Consider the following 17,062-nt stretch of genomic DNA (forward strand, 5'->3'; position numbering starts at 1 on the left):
AACAGAACAACAGAACAACAGAACAACAGAACAACAGAACAACAGAACAACAGAACAACAGAACAACAGAACAACAGAACAACAGAACAACAGAAAACACCTCAACTCTAAGGCAACGTTATTCAAGTCTTGAGAGAACCTATCTCCTACTTCTTTCGATCCAGTATGAGATGAGAGTCGGACGTGGGCATTCCCATATACAACAAGTGACAATGGTTTAACGTACGGCTTGAGGGCTCTCAACGATCCTTTGGCCACTAAGAGCACTGCGAAAGGTCCTTGGTCTAGAATGTATGTGTTGAACTACATCTAGCACGTTTTCACCTCCATTATGCCAAGAGGATTTCTAGAGCACATTGGGTAAGGGCGACGATCAAGCAATTGAGGAAGGGGAAGGGTTTTAGAGATGTGTACGTCCAGGCTGTCGAGTAAGCCTACCTAGACTATCCTTAATATATACAAAACCATATGTCTGAAAGAACGGTCTATACTCGCTTCCTTCTGACTACGAGTTATTTGATCACATTATAATATAAGATGGGAATCATGAGATCGAAATGTATGGAGCACAGACCCGCAGCAATCGATTTGGTAACTAAGTGCTACGAAGCGTACGACGAAACCGATCAGTCGGCAAAAAGCAGTCGTGGATTATCATAAAAAAGCGAAAACGTCATCCCTCGCGATATCTCATTGCTTGTTTGCCCGTAATCAAATCCTTTTTTAGCGCCAATTTTCTCATTCCTAAGCCTTCTCGGTGGTGGAAGCACCAGCAGACGGTTTCTCTAGGGAGGGGGCCTCTGGATTCTTCGCACAGTTCGTGCAGGAGCATTTCCCTGCGGGACACGGGCAGCCGGCCGCGTTCGCGCCGCAATTGCACTTCGTCCGATCGGTACCAGGGACCGTCTCCACCCCCGCCTTCTCGGCGTCGCCGGCCGGCGATTCCTCCTTCTTGAGGCTCGCTAGGTGCTTCGCCTCGCCGTGGACATCCATGACCTGTTTGTTCGTGTCCTCGTAGAACTTCCGCAGCCGCTGGCCGGTCGGGGTTTCCAGCGCCTTCTCGAAGTAGGAGGTCAGGCCGCGCCAGGCCGCGCCGCCCTTAGTGGACACGCCGAGGCGCTGGTCGGCTGCCTGGGCGCGCTCGCTGGCGTGGAAGCGGGTGTCGAAGTCATGGAGGGCTTTCTGGAAGCGCTCGGAGACGCCATGTTGCTTGTCCAGGGCGATGCCTTTCTCGATGGCCTTGTCGCTGAGGACGTAGCCTTGGGCGAGATACTCGGCAAGGATGCGGGCGCGGGGCTTATCCTCTTGGGCAACGTCGCCGGCTTCGGTAGGCTCGAGGGGTTCGGAGGTGGCGCGATCGCCGGCGAGGTCGTCAATGGATGCGGTGCTGGCGACGTGGACTTGGGACGGGCCGAGCTGGGTGTTGTCGAGGAGGAGGGCGGTTTTGGCGGCGGTCTCCTTCTCGAAGGTGACGGTGGCGGATTGAGGGGATTTCGCGTCTTTGGAGACGGGTTTGACAGAGAGAGAGGAGATTTTACCGCAGAAAGAAAAGAAGTCGCGGACTTCCTTCTCGGTGGTTTGATGCGAGATGTTCTCGACGTTGACGGTGGACGACATGGTTGGAGTGGGCGTCGGATGCGTTGTTTTGAATAGTAAGTGAATTGTTTGTAGCTTTCGAAATGCAGGTTTTGAGTGAAGTGGGAAGGTTTATCAAACGTTATAAAGGATTATGAAAGCCCAATATCAAGTATTACAAGAACCAGATGTTGATGGAATGGCATGGAGAGGAACGCAACACACAACACGCAATCAGCAGACTGACATGACCCGCGGCACAAGGCGATGACGTTGTGTCTAAAGGACCCCGCTAGACCCTTGCAAGGCCCTTGTGAGTGGAATGTGGCGTACGCAGCGCTTTGTGGCTTAGCAGTGGCATCGCCTCATTTCAGGGTCACGTGCAAGCTGTAGCTCAGGTCACATGACACGGACCAGAAATTCAGAATCAATCTCTGCCACGTGCCCCGCCCTCTACTGAGTAGTTAGCCGCAGATATAACTTAGAAGCTAAGTTAGTTCGAAGACCGAAGATAGAAAATGGGGGCACAAGGCCACAAGGCCACAAGGCACCAATGTATGTAATTAGCCAGCTTAGGTAGTTCCCCACATGGGCCTCGCCGAGAGGCCTAACGGGCGTATGAATCTCTCTCTCCCTCTACTGAGTAGTGAGCACTGGCCGATTGGCCATAAGGTCTCGGGTTCAAAGTGGTTAGAGACTACAATCTCAATTCAATTGTAGGGGAATATTCCATACGATATTATTGACTTGTGGGACCCACCCATCTGATAAGTTTTGAACCCAACCGCGGCCCCGTGGGGATCATCCATCATTGTCGCGTGCCGAATTGCTCCTGTTAGAAAATTCGGGACTTCTGAAGCCGATGAACAAACTCGGCAAAATGACGGGATGAGGGACCGAAGCTCGAGTCATGGGGATGTCGCCGCCGCTGGGCAAGGGAACCAACTTTCAACTTTGGGATGTTCCAACTTCCAACCGAATCTCCGTAAATATTCACCTTTAATAATCGCCTATTAAGAGTGGCCCTCTATAATCTCGTCGTGTAGCAATTCCATGATCCGAGGTACTTTTTTCCGCAGCGGTACTGCCGATCAACCGGCGGGAGGGAAGGTGTACAGTGGATGGGATTGATTCTTCGCAGAATAATCCATCACAACTCTACCACGCCAACATGACGATGGGGAGAGGTATTATCCATTTCCTCCACCCCGTCCTGCTCCTTCTTCATAGTCATAGTCTTTGCATCTTTCCAGCCATTTCCAGTCATTTTCAGTTCGATCCCGTTGTTGTTTCATGATACCCTAAATTTGCACCCACCCCACCATCCCACCAGCGGCCTCGCGAGTTGCGCCCTTCGCCACCATGACCCCGCGAGAAGACTCCGCCATCGCCGACGACGACGTCCCCACCGGCAAGGCGCCCGCCAAACTCACCGTCGGTAACCCCCCCGCCGACGACAGCCAGGTCATCGGCCACCCAGGCACCGTCCGCATCAACGTCCAAGGCGCCTTCATCGTCGACGATGAACCCACCACCCCGAACGGGACCGTCCTGAACGACCTCGACCGCGACCACCTCGACCGCGACCACCTCGACTCCTCCCACCATACCAAAGACATCCGCCTGCCGAACCACCGCGCCGTCGTCTCGCACATGGCCATCGACATCGGCGGCTCGCTGGCGAAGCTGGTCTACTTCGTTCCGGAATCCTCCTCCTCGCCGGAGCTGGGCGGCCGCCTGAGCTTCATGAAGGTCGAGACCGAGCGGATCGACTCGTGCATCGAGTTCATGCGGCGGCTGCGCCGCGCGCACGAGGCGAGTAACGGGGGCACGCCGGGGGATCTGTGCGTCATGGCGACAGGGGGCGGCGCGTTCAAATACTACGAGGAGATCAAGGAGGCGTTGGGGATCGAGGTGCTGCGGGAGGAGGAGATGGAGTGCTTGATCATCGGGCTGGATTTCTTCATCAACGAGATCCCGAACGAGGTCTTTACGTATAGCGAGGACGACCCCATGCACTTCGTGGAGTCCCGCGAGCCTATCTACCCCTACCTGCTCGTGAACATCGGCTCGGGCGTCTCGATGGTGAAGGTGTCAGGGCCGCGGCAGTTTCAGCGCGTGGGCGGGACCGCCATGGGCGGCGGGACGCTGTGGGGGTTGCTCTCTCTGCTGACCGGCGCGCGAAACTTCGACGAGATGTTGCGGATGTCCGACCACGGCGATAACACAGCGGTGGATATGCTCGTGGGCGACATCTACGGGACCGACTACCTCAAGATAGGATTGAAGAGCACCACCATCGCGAGCAGTTTTGGGAAGGTCTACAAGATGAAGCGGCAGGCGGAACGGGAGGCGGAGGATCATGGTGGGCTATCGAATGGAGACCGGTTCCGGGAAAGGGACGATGGAGACGGTCCGGTGATGTTCCGACCGGAGGATATCAGCCGGAGTTTGCTTTATGCCATCAGGTACGATACCGTCCCACTGTTGCAACTGATCTCCTCGCTCGCGTATCTAACTTGTATCTACAGCAACAACATCGGCCAAATCGCCTACCTCCACGCGGAAAAGCACGGCCTCGAACACATCTATTTCGGCGGCTCCTTCATCGGTGGCCACCGGCAAACCATGCACACGCTCTCCTACGCCGTGAACTTCTGGTCCAAGGGCGAGAAGCAGGCGTACTTTCTCCGACACGAAGGGTATCTCGGGGCGGTCGGCGCCTTCTTGAAACGCCAGCCGCTGAACTGGGGGCGGAGGAATAGCACGGACGCGCTCCATCCGCTGTCGAGGGCGACATCAAAAGGGCAGTGAGCGGGGTGGATTTTGCGACGATTGAAGCGTTCCGTTCGGTGTAGATTCATGTTTTCATGTCGCGCATGTACGAAAGATACCTTAGGAGCCACAACAAGCGTTGATCAGATCTCGATCTGGAACCCGGTAACAAGATGCGTTTTCCGGAGTGCTGTCCGCATGGGTGAACTATATACATGCAAGCCAGCCATCGACGCCAGCAAAGGGAGTGATATAATATTAAATATTCTCCCACTTTTCGAAGCCGAATGCGTTCGGGACGGTTCGCATACCGGTAGCAAACCATGTGAGATCTGCGGGCGACAGAATGACACTTTTCCCAAATCTAAACGCCAGAGCTTCGCAAGGCAGGTATCAACAAATGCTTCGATCTTTTCTCCTCCTTTTCTTCTCACCGTCCCGTTCGATCTCGCATTTGCCGCCTCCGTTCGTTTTCCTTGACTATCGCATCGTTAGCAACCGGACCGCTCGAGTCGAGACAAAGCCCACGTACCTTCGTCGTACACCAGGAACTCGTGCAACGCATTCCCCCCCGGCACCATGGGCAGGACCGCCACCTTCTGATCCGTGACGATCTCCAACAACTTCGGCCCCTTGTACCCCTCCCCGTAGCTGGGGTCGGCGTCGTCTAGCAGCCACTTCAGATCCGTCTCCAGATCCTCCAACTTCACGGTGCGCCGCGCAGGCAACCCCATGGCGTCGGCCAACTTGACGAAGTTCGCGTTCCGCTGGTGCGTGTGGGCGAAGCGGTCCTCGTAGAAGAGCGACTGCCACTGCGTCACCATGCCCTGCTCCTCGTTGTTCAGCACGATGACCTTGACGCCGACGCCGAACTCCACCGCAGTCGACAGCTCGGTCAACGTCATGCTGAAACTGGCGTCCCCGTCGATGTCAATGACGATGGCGTCCGGCCGCGCCACCTTGGCGCCGATTGCGGCCGGGAGCCCGAAGCCCATCGTGCCGAGGCCGCCGGAGGTGATCATGCTGCGAGGGTGGCGCCAGCGGAAATGCTGGGCCGTCCACATCTGATGCTGGCCGACGCCGGTGGCGATCACGACGTTTTCCTTGTACGGCGCCGTGAGCTCGGAGAGCTTGGTGATGATCGTCTGCGGCTTGATGGGGCCGCCGGGTGTCTCTTTGGCATATGCCCAGGGGAACTGGGTCTTCCAGGCTTGGATCTGGTCGAACCACTCGGCGCGGGCGGACATGGGGGTTTCGTTCACGTGGGGGAGGAGGAGGGAGAGGTTGGTGGCGACGTCGCCTTCGACGGCTTCGGTCGCTTGCACCACTTTGTTGATGTTCTTCGGCATGATCTCAAAATGGACGATCCCACCGCGGCCTTCTTGAGCGGCGGCTTTGGCGGCGGGCGCGAATCGCGGGATGCTTCCCGTGATGCGGTCGTCGAACCGAGCACCGAGCGCAAGGATCAAATCGGCCTCCTGCATCGCCATGTTGGCGTATGCGGAACCGTGCATACCTAGCATGTGGAGGGATTTCGGGTCCAGTTCATCGAAGCCGCCGAGGCCTTGGAGAGTGGTGGTGACGGGAATCGAGGCCTTTTCCGAAAGCTCCCTCAAGAGCTGAGAACCCCCCAGCGCGGATACGATGCCTTGACCGGCGTAGATGACGGGCTTCTTGGCAATGTTGATGAGATCGGCTGACTTCTTGATTGCGCCCTCCAGCTGTCTCCGCGACAGTTCTCGCGCGGCCAACGTTGCCGCTGAAGGATGTGTGGGGAGAGAGCTTGCCATAGGGATCGGTCGGGTGAGAGTGCCACCAGTCACATCCTTCGGCAAGTCAACCAAGACGGGTCCAGGACGTCCAGTGGTGGCAATCTCGAATGCCTCGTTAATCCGCCGCGGCAGCTCCGCAATGCTCTTCACCATGACATTCCACTTGGTGCACGCCCTTGAGATACCCACCATATCTGCTTCTTGGAACCCATCGCTTCCAATTGCGGCGGTGGGAACCTGCCCGCAAAACACCACCATGGGGGTTCCGTCCATCAGCGCGTCCTGCATCGGTGTCACGACGTTGGTTGCGCCAGGTCCCGATGTCACGACCACCACACCGGGTTTCCCGGACACTCGCGCATAGCCCTCGGCCATGTGTCCGGCGCCTTGTTCGTGTCGAGGAAGGACGAAGTCGAAGTGGGGCGAATTGTAGATGGCGTCGAACACCGGAAGAATCGCACCGCCAGGATAGCCGACTATAAACGTTGTTAGCACTGGAGTCGTTCTCCAATTCGTGACTCATGCTCCACATACAGATATGCTTCACCCCCTGCCGGAGCATCATCTCGTGGAAGATCTCTCCTCCCTTCATTCCCACGAATGAATGGTCCATCGCCGGCGACCGGGTAGGCCGGAGAGGTTGCACCTCGTTCCGTCTTGCATCGTCTCGATTGAAGGCGGGACTAGGAACGGGTCGTTGGTGCTGCTGCTGTTGTAGGGCCGCGGCAGCTGTGCTCTGGCCTCGCTTAGGCACATCTTTCACGGGAGATGATTTTGATGCGTGCGAGGGATTCCTATAGGGGGATACCGCAGCAGCTGCTGCGGTATTTGAAAATCGCCGGGCCCTATGGAGGGTTTGGATGGCCGTGGCCGAAGTTTTCCTTGCGGGAAACATGATGGTGGGAGGAAGACGGTGAAGGCAGGATGCTGGTACCACCCATCAATTGACGCGGATGGCGACCCAATGGCACTTCAAAAGAGGGGAGATGTCTGGAAAGAAGCGAAGATAAGAGAAAGGATCGTGGAAGCAGAGAGGGGAGAGGATCAGAGGGAAGATGGGGGGAGGGCAATATGAAAAGTCGAAATTGAGTCACAATCCAGGCCATATTCAGAGTGACTGGACTGGCGCGCCCTAGACTGCAGCAACTTTGCCCATGCAAGCCGAGAGCGCCAGAGCGCCAAAGCGGGGACGGTGTTGGACAACGATCAGGCGGTACATTATTGTTACTGGGCCGCCATGATTGGTTCCCGCAGACTCCCGCATGGTCCCCTTGACCACCGATTTCGGGGCGGTCGGAATTGGCGGGGAAGTAAATCAAAGTCAGAGCATCGGGATGAGTCGATATGTTCCCGTTAGAGTACTTCCGAATAACCATCTCATCAATCAATCCGGTCGATATGTGGTGGAATTCTCATCAGAATCAGCACAAGTAATAGCAATTCCATGTACAGTACCAGTAAATGGCCAAATCCATCCACGCACATACATGTATTCTCTCGAACTAGAAATCTTCAAAGGTGAAATGTGAAATCCACAACAAGGCGACAAGGCAACAAGGCAAAAAGGCGTTAACCCATTTGTGATCACGTGCCAAAGCTTAGTAAGACATACCCCGGCGGCCAGGCCATTGCACTTTTCATCCGTGCAGGAGAGTTTTAAGAAATTTTGTCTGATATATGCATGTGGTCTGAGATATTAAGGCGATAAGGCGATTAGCACTGTTATATTCACTAAGTTAGTTAGTTAAATCACTTGTTAAGTTGGTTGTTCGTGGTCTTAGTAAGACATACTACGTTAACTAGTTATACGTAGTACTACAAGGCTACAACCCTTAAAGTCCTGTTTGCCCCATGCCCCCATCATCCCTGGAGCCTGGCCCGCCGCCTGGGTGATTCTCAAGAACCTCAGACTTCAGAGTACGTAATCAACTCCATCCTGCCTGAGGGGTCGTACGGTAATAAGGGATCATTCATATATACAGTTACACTCCTCCCGTGTTACATAGTAACCATCTTAATTGAGCTCTAGTAACTCCCTGCTGTACATACATGGAGATAGAGCAATTCATGTAGTATTCCTGCTAAACTTCGCCTCCCTCCACCTCTCGTACTACACAACATTGAGAGACTCCAACATGGATCCAAAGGGTCGGGGTCATGGCCGTATGAATTCGGTTGAGGAGCGCAGAGGTATTTCAATGCATTATTTCATCAATCCTCAGACACGAGTCTCTTGTTCCTGACACTTGCTAGTTAATCGTCCACGGAGTAGCACGAGAGGGCCACTCGATGAACAGGAGGAGTAAGCTACCTGACTTCCTACTACGTAAATATAAGAGCTTAGATGAATTGACACCCTACAGTCCACTATCGGCCACCACCGAATCCCTCCCCCCAAACCCGTCGAGAGCATTATCCCCCGACTCTGCATCCCAACGTCCAAGCAGTTCCGCAGCCCAGCGCTATGCCCCCCAATTCCAAAGCCCCAACCTTCTTTCCCCCCGTTCCTCCCACCCAGCCGCCCGCTCACCCACCCGACCCGGACAGTCCCCCCGCCCGTTCTCCCCCAGCCGTCCCGAACTCGACCTAAGCCATCTCCTCTCCCCCTCGCACTACCAACCGCTCCCCTCACCCCCCCAACCCTTCCAATCCCGCTCTCTCGCCCTCGCCGGCCGCACTCCGATCCCCACCCTCCTCCAATACGGCCACTTCCACTCCGCCGCCATCGCCGCCGCCGAGCACCTTACCCTGCACACCGCCCCGCGCGACGTCGACCGCATCTTCTCTCTCCTCTATGTCCGCCTCGCGTGCCTCGTGCTGCTCGGCCACGGCGAGGAGGCGGCGCGCGAGGCCGCCGCGACCATCGGGGACTGGACCCAACCGATGTGGCTGAGCTATGCGGGGCGGCGGCCAGTGAATCTGGTGCCGTTCGGGCTGCGCGTGCTGCTGACGAGGTTGCAGGCGGAGGGGCCGGGGCCGGCAGGGCAGGTGGTGGATCCGCGGAGGGCGGTGATGGGGCTGTACGAGTTGGCGAGGGAGGCGAGGGGGAATGTAGGGAGGATATCAGAGGCGTTGAAAGAGGGAGAGGGGAAGTTAGAGAAGAGCGAGGTGGAAGGATTGGAGGGGGAGCGGCGAATGTGGAAGACGCGGCTGCGGGATTTGGGGGTCACGGTGGCAGGGGTGCTGGTGGATGTTGGGGACTTGGAGGGTGCTGGCGAACATTTGAGAGGGCTCAACCGAAGTTCTAGTGCCGGAGAAGACGCGAACGAGCAAGATGAGGGGACAATGGCATTTCGACGACAGAGTCTGGTCACGGAAGGGTTGGTATGGCTTCGTCTCGGGGGCCTACAGGCAGCGAGGGGAGCAATCGAAGGCTTGCAGGAAGGAGAACCTTCCGGATCATCTATGCTGGAGTCTACCCATCCATCCACCGCCGAACTCCTCCCGCCGCTCCTCAAAGCTGCCGAGGGAAACTACCCGGGCGCCGTCGACGCATGGGAATCCCTCCACGCGAAGTACCCCGGCAATCTCACCATCGAGAACAACCTGGCCGTCTGCCTGCTGTATACGAGGCAACTGGGAAAGACGCGGGACTATCTCACGTCGATGCTCGAGAAAGGAAGGGAGCCGAGCCCATTTCCTTCGTTCCTCTTTAATCTGGCTACGCTGCTCGAGTTGACCACGGAGAAGGCGAGAGATAGAAAGATGGACGTGGCGACGATGCTTGCGGAGCTGGAGCCGGACTCGGAATGCGGTGGATGGGAGAGGGCTGCTGTGGAGTTGAAGCTCTAGAATATACGGTTGGATGGTCTGAACCAGCTCGAAAGTGCTGTGAGACAACCCAGCCAATGCAATGATAACTTTCCTCAACCCTCTTCTTTTGCAGGAGCACCAAGCTCTGCTCCAAGCTCTTCCAAAAACTGATCGGCTTCCTTCCGTGCCCTCTTCCCTCTAATCTCCTTTCTCCTCTCCTCCACCTCTCGCTTCCGTTTCTCTTTCCTCTCCCTTGCCTCTTCCCGCGCCTGTTCCGTCTCCTTCCTTTCCTTCTCCAGATTCCCCATCTGTTTCTGTCGGGCCTCTTCATCTTGCGCGAACTGGAAGAAACCCTGCCCCTTCTGTCGAATCTCTCGTGATGCGTCGAAATGTGTGTCCGGCGGCGGCGTAGCTTCCTTGTCGCGTTTCGCGGCCAACCTCGCCATCTTCTCCGCAACAGTCTCGTCCGGATCGAATGCATGATATTGCACCGTATCGCCGTGGATGACCTTCTCCGGCATCATTGGCCGTGCTGTGAATCTATCCGCCTCCTTCTCATCCTCGTCCTGGATCCGCCTCATGCGCTGGATTCTTCCCACCTCGGCTCTAGTCCCTTTCCTCGTCCGCCCGAATTCATCGACGTACTCCACCAACTCCTCTTCCTCATCCTCCTCGTCATCCTCATCACCCGACGACCCCTTCTCGCCGCGTTCCTGCGATTCCACCCACTTCCGATCAAAATCGATCAGCCCTCCCTCCTCCTTATCCTCCTTATCCCCCCGCTTCATCGCCGCATATATCCGTGCCTTCTCCTCCATCTTCGCCTGGCTCTGCCGCCACAGCTCCGCATCCACCCCCTCCGAGCTCGTGCTGTGCTTCTGCTCCAAGCTGCGGGCGGCATCGTCGGCTTGTGCGCGGCGCTTGACGCCTTTGTTGTGCGCCGAGAAGATATCGGGTTTCCGCGGCCGTGAGCGACCGGCCGTAGCGGAGGAGGAATTCCTGGAGGATGCGGAGATGAGAGAGGAGAGCTGGGAAGTGAATGCGAGGTTCGAGGAGCCGGAAAGCTCGTTCCCCGCCAGCTTTTTGGGGCGGCTAGTGCCGTAGAGGTTAGTGCCTGGAGTTGTCGTCGGCATTTTGGCCGCTTGGTATTCGATGGATGGAGGGAGGGTTTGGAATAGCAAAAAAGTTCCTATAAGATTCTAGAACCCGAAATGATGACAGGCGCAGATGCCAATGGACAGGGATGGCGGAGCGCCTTGGTAACGCCCAAATTGTGGGGGAGGGGTCATCATATCACCCGCCGAACTCGCAATATCTCCATCCCGCAAATTTATCTTCAGCTGCAAGGAGGTACCACCTGAACAGAAGTCTTGATATTTGTCCTTTGAAAAGTTCATCTCACATTCCTCATATACCAGTCCATTGAATTACGAAGTTTGTCGCCGTTATTCTCAGAAGGAAAATCATCATCATGGCAGGTGCTGCGGATGTCATTCTTGCCATCATTGGTATTTATATCACTCCCGAAGTCAGCAGGAAGTGCCGAAATTGACGTTTAATAGGTGTTGGTGGAGTCGGCAAACCATTCCTGAAGCAGTTGACCAAGATTACGGCTCGTCTGGCCAAATCTCCTTCGAATCCCGTCTTCGTCAAGGTCGTCTACTTGGCCCGATCACAAACTGCTCTGTACGACCGTGACTCCTACAAGCAAGTCGACCTCCAATACTGGGAACAAGAACTCGCCGCCCGCGGCACCTCTCCCTTGAGTCCCTCCGAAGTTGCCGAATTTCTCACGAAATACCCACAATCCGGCCACCGGATCGTCGTCGACAACACCAGCGACCCGACTGTTGCGGCGGAATATCCCACTTTCATCCGCCAGGGCATCAGCGTCGTCACCCCGAACAAGAAGGCCTTCTCCGGCCCCCTGGCCCTATGGGAATCCATCATTTCCGTTGCGCAGAACGGCCGGAACGAATCCGGCAAGGGCGGCTACATCTACCACGAAAGTTCCGTGGGCGCCGGACTCCCCATCATCAACACCCTGACGGATCTGCTGGTGACGGGCGATGAGGTGCGGAAGATCGAAGGGGTCTTCAGCGGGACCATGAGTTTCCTATTCAACCAATTCATGCCGGTCCCGGGCGCAGGGAAGGGGATGGATTTCGCCGCGGCCGTGAAGATCGCGCAGCAGTCGGGGTTCACGGAGCCGGATCCGCGGGACGACTTGAACGGCATGGATGTCGCGAGAAAACTAGTCATCTTGGCGAGAATAAGCGGTATGAAACTGGAGTTGGAAGGGATTCCGATTCAGAGCCTGATCCCGAACGAGCTGGAGAGCTGTGCTAGCGGAGCCGAGTTTTTGGAGAAGCTCCATGAGTTCGATTCGAGGATGGATGAGCTGAAGGCATCTGCTGAGAAAGACGGAAAGGTCCTTCGATATGTTGGGTCTATTGATGTTATTTCAGGAGAGTCCAAGGTTGGACTACAGAGGTTCGTATCCATCCTTTCAGTAGTCCTGGCGATGGCAAAAGTTGACTGGCGCCTAGATTTGATCCATCCCATCCAATTGGCGGTCTGAAAGGCAGCGACAACATCATCAACTTCTATACGAAGAGATATGGAAGCAAGCCTCTGACAATTCAGGGCGCAGGGTAAGTGGCACGCTTCGTGAAGTGCAACGCATTCTGACGAGCATCATAGGGCTGGTGGCGACATCACGGCAATGGGAGTGTCGGCCGACCTTCTTCGTGTCATTAGGTTAACGTGCACTCGGTGATTCCGGATTTCGCATGGGACAGGAGCTAGAAATCGAAAAATGTGGTAGATGGTTATTAACTGCGATGCCAATCATCTGAATAACCCATTCTCGCGCCCCGGGTATGCCAATATGCTTGAGATTAACACTCCAATCGAAGATATATCCACAAAAGAGACCCCCACAACGCCAGCCACGCTTTCATCTAACTCATGGTTTCGGCGGATCGGATCCCGGTTGCGGTCCCCCATACCAACCCGGCACTCCAGCCGGCATCTCGTGTGGATTGTGTCCCTGATACACCGGTTGCGGTTGAGGCGGTTGCGGTTGAGGCGGTTGCGGCGGCCCCTGAGCGGGTTCAGGCGGCTTTTCCCCTTGTTGCTGCTGCTGATTGACTGGCAGCTCGTGAGTCCCCGAAGATGGTGTATATGCCGCGACAATCCCTTGACCCGCCAACTCCGACCCTGCCCACGGCCGCTGCGTGCCGTCGATCTCCTGCGGTCCGGGCGGCGGCTGCGACATCACGGGCGGCGGCTCGGCGGCCGCGGCGGCTGCCGCCTGCTTGCCTCGATTGGCCTTCCACCATCTGCCACCCGCAAGCGCGCCGATCAGCAGGACTCCGCCCGTAATGCCTACGCCTATGCCTGCTTTGGCTCCGGAACCTAGACCGTTCCTTCGTGTAGAGGTGCTGCTGCCTCCCGATCCGCTTGATCCGCTTGATCCGCTTGATCCGCCTCCTGATCCGCCTCCCGATGTACCTCCGCCGGTGTTTGTCCCGTTTGAAGTCGTGTTTCGAAATTGTCGCAGTTCGAGGCCCCAGTGTGGGGCGAACCAGCTTTTCGTCTGCGGCTGCCAATCCGCTGCAGGAGAATAGTCAGTTATTCGGTTCCATGTATGGATAAACAAAAGGACGGGGTGGACGTACCATGGCACAAATCATCCAGATACGCGATCGCATGTTCTTGATCCTCGGCACTGCAGTCGGAGATGATGCAATACATCAACGCCTTGATGTACTTCTTCGTGGTACAGGCGCACGAAAAGTCGGTCGGTCGGCAGCGCACTGGTGTTGACGCGACGCATGCTTGCTAGATATCTTCTCAGCTTTGCTTCCCCAATTGCCGGGTTCTTCTAGTAAAGGGCCACATACCGCGCAAGGAGGTAACCACGGATCAGCGCATACGAGGCCGATCGCGCCTAATAGCGCCGTCGACGCGATGTAGAACTTCATGATGGTTTGAATGTCACCATACCTTCACCTAGACCGATGGAAATAGGTTTCCAAGACGATTCGGATACAAGAGCCACGAACGACTCTTGAGAGTGCGAACGCCATGGCCCATGGGAACTGCGTGGTGCACGGTTGTATTCGATGCATCGGCGGTTTGGCAATTGGCCCTTCGCGGCTCCGCCCAATCCTTCGGCACTATTTCAGGACAAGGAGGCGAGTGTTTAGCGTGACGTTTGGCGAACAACATCCTAGCGATGCTCTTAAAGAGCCAATGACATGAAAACTATTAAGCCACAGCTTCAGGAGAACGCAACAGCAAGGACTTGAGACCAGATATGAAGATTGAAGGCATTCTGAGGTAAACTCTCTTATATAGTTATATTACATACCAAGGTGTGCTGACTTATTTGGGTGAACACAAAAAGTAGACAAGACTCCTCGTCTGGGTTAAGCTTGATGCTCTGAATGTATTATGACTGCACCCGCATCGACAATGCCAACGATGGCACATTTGGCATTTGACAATATCCCTAAGGCCGCAGCAGTCATGCTATCGACTTATCCTATATAAAAACTGGGTACGCTAAAATCAACTTACTTAAAAGAAGTACTACGTAGTAGGTTGCGGGGGAATATCTTGATACTAAAGTACTTGTAATTCCAAAACCCATGTGGGCCATGACGCGATCTGTGCTAATTAGCGTATCCGTCGACTCACTCTCCGACTTCTCAGTCCTCAACCTCTCATTCCTCATTCGAACAAGGCAAGGCTGCATGATGATTGATGAAGGATTCCATTGACGAAAGGGTAATAAGCGACAGTTGTAACGCTCCAGAAGTCTAGATGGCTAGCCTGTCAAAGCGAGGCTAACAGACGAAGTAGGTAAGGTACCCAGGTAGCTAGAGAAACGGGCCAAATGGGCCGTTCGGATCTCCAGTATTCTCCACGGAGAGCTCCTCTGCTCACTACCTACTACGTCTGGCCCATTATTCAATAATAGAAACGAACGATCTCTACCAAGTACCAGGAGCCCAGGACTCAGGAGACTGCGCAGTGGAGACTTTATCGAGCAACTATAACCGAGGTGGACGTGTTGATTGATGCCGAGATGATACTACTACATATGCATCCATCTTGATTTCACATTCTAGATACCTACTATTTATATGTTGTGACCTATAGTGTTTGTTACCCCCTTTGATTTCCTACTTGAGGTTTCAGCCCAACGGAATACTGAGGGTATCTGTCCAGCTGTTTAAATCCTGTATCTACGGTCCAGACTCATAAATGCTCCAGGGCAGTCTTTCAAACCGCCTGGTACTATATCTTGGTTCCCTTTTCCTTAGTGATGAGAGAATCCAACCTGCCTACGTATTACGAAGCGTTCAACGAAGCGTTCAATATAAGTTCAGGATCCTAGAGCCCGCCGTACCCTCAATAATTGAATCCATATATGCTCTCCGTGCCAGGGCTGACTAGCACTTTAACTGATGTCTTCGAGAATGATTGAACGATTTCTCGGGCGGCATTGTTGTACTGCCATTCACGAAGCTCAATCGTCTTGAGGTTTGGCAGACTGTCTTCATGGGACATCGTCAAGTCGTTGAGAAGATCTCGTATGCGATTGGAAGCGCCCACAATAGCCAATAGCTCCAGAGATGTTGGGAGAACAGCGGCCAAGGCCAAATGTTTCCTTTCCTCCTCCCATGCATCGACCTCGTTCGCGGTCGGGAATCCAGTCAGGCAAATGGAGGAAATAATCAACTCCTTGAGAGTACTAAAGCGTTTGATGGACCCAACAGTGTTTAGTAGGTCGAGGTGGTGTGGCCAGAGCAAATATAACCTCTCCAAAGTAAGCTCGTGGACATCAAGGGCGCGAGAAATCGCTCCAGCGTCGATTTGATTCATGCCCCTATAGTCTCCGGGAGATTGCGTGTGTGAAAATTCTCTTAACACCTTACAAGAGGAAACAATGCTCTTGATCGAAGATTCATCTAACCGGCCTCCTAGTGTGACGGCCTCAACATTGGACGAGCGGGTTGGAAACCCGAGACCTGGTTCATGATTTGAAGGACCGGGTATTCTTAACCCCACTCCACCGCAGATCAATCGCCGGAGGGAAGGTAGGTGGAAAAACTTTGCCAATATATTGAAATCAAAATTGGACCCCTGATTCTGAAGCTTGACTTCCCGAAGGGTGGGAAACAGGTCAAATCGAATCTTTCCCGTGGACGGCTCGAGTACGATCAGCCGTATGGCCACATGCTCGTCGATGGATACATGTGTGAACCATAAGGTCTCCAACCTTGGTAGAGCCAGCAACATCGCAGCTTGGATGGCAGACGAGCTGTTTCGCCCCAGCCTATTGAGCAGGTCGGATTCGCAGTCGAGTTGAGCCGCGACGACTTTGTCTATGATTTGCTGTTTGAGGCTGTTGTCACACTGCCCGACCCAAAGGTGAGGGTCCGGTTTGATGACCACCGATTTGACGCACGAAGCAAGCTCCGGCTTCTTGATTAGAATGGTTCTCAGAAAGGGTCCAGCAAGGGTCGACCAATTCAGTGCGAAACGGTAATGAGACTCCCAATGACTGTACAGAATAGGCTGAGCAAGAGAACATAATGACTTCGATGTCAGGCAGAGCCGCGATAAATGCTTCTTGCGGTCGCTTGATTGGTTCAGGATCGACAGGATATCGAGGAAAATTTCAGGGGGAAGGGGAAGGAGGCTTTGTGAACACATTTGGCCTTGTACACAACTGCAGATGTATTCAAAGTTCTGTGTATCCTATTGTGGCATGTTATTAAAGCGGTGGTTTGACGGCTTGACGCCCTCTAATCTCAAATCAGGATGATGTTCGGTTCAACATTGATAAACATTGGTTATTGTTGCTAATCAGCTGAACGCCTAGTCGAATCCTCCGGTATTTCAGCCAATAAAATATGACAGGGGAAATAACCAACCGGAACCGAGATTTTGCATCTCGAGGACGTGTAACGACGGATTTTGATACTGATTTAATGTTCGAAACTAGATGGCTGGACGGAATAATTTTGTTGGCCTAAATGATGCATGATTGGAATTGTCGAGCATTCGAGATTCCGTGAAAGAAAGGAGGCTCAACTGATCATCAACCAGAACCGTGTCTGGACGAAGGAAAGGAACCCCTGAAATACGAACGTGGCGTTTATTGTTTA

The 17,062-nt window shown here is 54.5% G+C and overlaps 7 protein-coding genes across 7 annotated transcripts; 3 read left to right on the forward strand and 4 right to left on the reverse strand.

Moving 5' to 3' along the window:
• Positions 1–744: 744 nt before the first annotated feature.
• On the reverse strand, positions 745–1,617 carry P152DRAFT_449081 (uncharacterized protein; the record flags this gene model as incomplete). The annotated part of the gene is made up of 1 exon (XM_033678091.1): positions 745–1,617. One exon carries the CDS (start codon positions 1,615–1,617, stop codon positions 745–747), a length of 873 nt encoding a protein of 290 aa, XP_033534622.1.
• A 1,320-nt stretch (positions 1,618–2,937) lies between these two features.
• On the forward strand, positions 2,938–4,389 carry P152DRAFT_466290 (fumble-domain-containing protein; the record flags this gene model as incomplete). The annotated part of the gene is made up of 3 exons (XM_033680684.1): positions 2,938–3,009; positions 3,040–4,043; positions 4,107–4,389. 3 exons carry the CDS (start codon positions 2,938–2,940, stop codon positions 4,387–4,389), a joined length of 1,359 nt encoding a protein of 452 aa, XP_033534623.1.
• Positions 4,390–4,780: 391 nt separating this feature from the next.
• P152DRAFT_449083 (acetolactate synthase) lies at positions 4,781–7,017 on the reverse strand (the record flags this gene model as incomplete). The annotated part of the gene is made up of 3 exons (XM_033678092.1): positions 4,781–4,830; positions 4,883–6,598; positions 6,657–7,017. The coding sequence occupies 3 exons, from the start codon at positions 7,015–7,017 to the stop codon at positions 4,781–4,783; spliced, it is 2,127 nt and encodes a 708-aa protein (XP_033534624.1).
• A 1,028-nt stretch (positions 7,018–8,045) lies between these two features.
• P152DRAFT_458163 (uncharacterized protein) lies at positions 8,046–10,234 on the forward strand. The gene is made up of 3 exons (XM_033679394.1): positions 8,046–8,312; positions 8,376–8,424; positions 8,486–10,234. Exons 1-3 carry the CDS (start codon positions 8,258–8,260, stop codon positions 9,912–9,914), a joined length of 1,533 nt encoding a protein of 510 aa, XP_033534625.1. The 5' UTR covers positions 8,046–8,257; the 3' UTR covers positions 9,915–10,234.
• On the reverse strand, positions 9,952–11,399 carry P152DRAFT_334054 (uncharacterized protein). Its single transcript, XM_033675285.1, has one exon. It carries the CDS (start codon positions 11,006–11,008, stop codon positions 9,989–9,991), a length of 1,020 nt encoding a protein of 339 aa, XP_033534626.1. The 5' UTR covers positions 11,009–11,399; the 3' UTR covers positions 9,952–9,988.
• On the forward strand, positions 11,347–12,654 carry P152DRAFT_473520 (uncharacterized protein; the record flags this gene model as incomplete). The annotated part of the gene is made up of 4 exons (XM_033681243.1): positions 11,347–11,383; positions 11,438–12,368; positions 12,425–12,529; positions 12,579–12,654. The coding sequence occupies 4 exons, from the start codon at positions 11,347–11,349 to the stop codon at positions 12,652–12,654; spliced, it is 1,149 nt and encodes a 382-aa protein (XP_033534627.1).
• A 1-nt stretch (position 12,655) lies between these two features.
• P152DRAFT_458166 (uncharacterized protein) lies at positions 12,656–14,012 on the reverse strand. The gene is made up of 3 exons (XM_033679395.1): positions 13,784–14,012; positions 13,559–13,721; positions 12,656–13,493 (listed from the first exon to the last, which is right to left on the reverse strand). Exons 1-3 carry the CDS (start codon positions 13,862–13,864, stop codon positions 12,844–12,846), a joined length of 894 nt encoding a protein of 297 aa, XP_033534628.1. The 5' UTR covers positions 13,865–14,012; the 3' UTR covers positions 12,656–12,843.
• Between the last annotated feature and the right edge of the window lie 3,050 nt (positions 14,013–17,062).

The sequence above is a fragment of the Eremomyces bilateralis genome, assembly GCF_010015585.1.
Source record: "Eremomyces bilateralis CBS 781.70 unplaced genomic scaffold P152scaffold_8, whole genome shotgun sequence".
In the NCBI taxonomy this organism is placed as follows: domain Eukaryota; kingdom Fungi; phylum Ascomycota; class Dothideomycetes; order Eremomycetales; family Eremomycetaceae; genus Eremomyces; species Eremomyces bilateralis.

Bases quoted from the DNA above. Each gene is read 5' to 3' on its own strand.
- P152DRAFT_458163 (XM_033679394.1), top strand. From the start codon at position 8,258: ATGGATCCAAAGGGTCGGGGTCATGGCCGTATGAATTCGGTTGAGGAG. The intron at 8,313-8,375 runs GTATTTCAATGC...GACACTTGCTAG, and splicing joins TTCGGTTGAGGAGCGCAGAG to TTAATCGTCCACGGAGTAGC. The intron at 8,425-8,485 runs GTAAGCTACCTG...GACACCCTACAG, and splicing joins CCACTCGATGAACAGGAGGA to TCCACTATCGGCCACCACCG.
- P152DRAFT_334054 (XM_033675285.1), bottom strand. From the start codon at position 11,008: ATGCCGACGACAACTCCAGGCACTAACCTCTACGGCACTAGCCGCCCC.
- P152DRAFT_458166 (XM_033679395.1), bottom strand. From the start codon at position 13,864: ATGAAGTTCTACATCGCGTCGACGGCGCTATTAGGCGCGATCGGCCTC. The intron at 13,722-13,783 runs GTATGTGGCCCT...GAAGATATCTAG, and splicing joins CGTGGTTACCTCCTTGCGCG to CAAGCATGCGTCGCGTCAAC. The intron at 13,494-13,558 runs GTACGTCCACCC...ATTCTCCTGCAG, and splicing joins TCTGGATGATTTGTGCCATG to CGGATTGGCAGCCGCAGACG.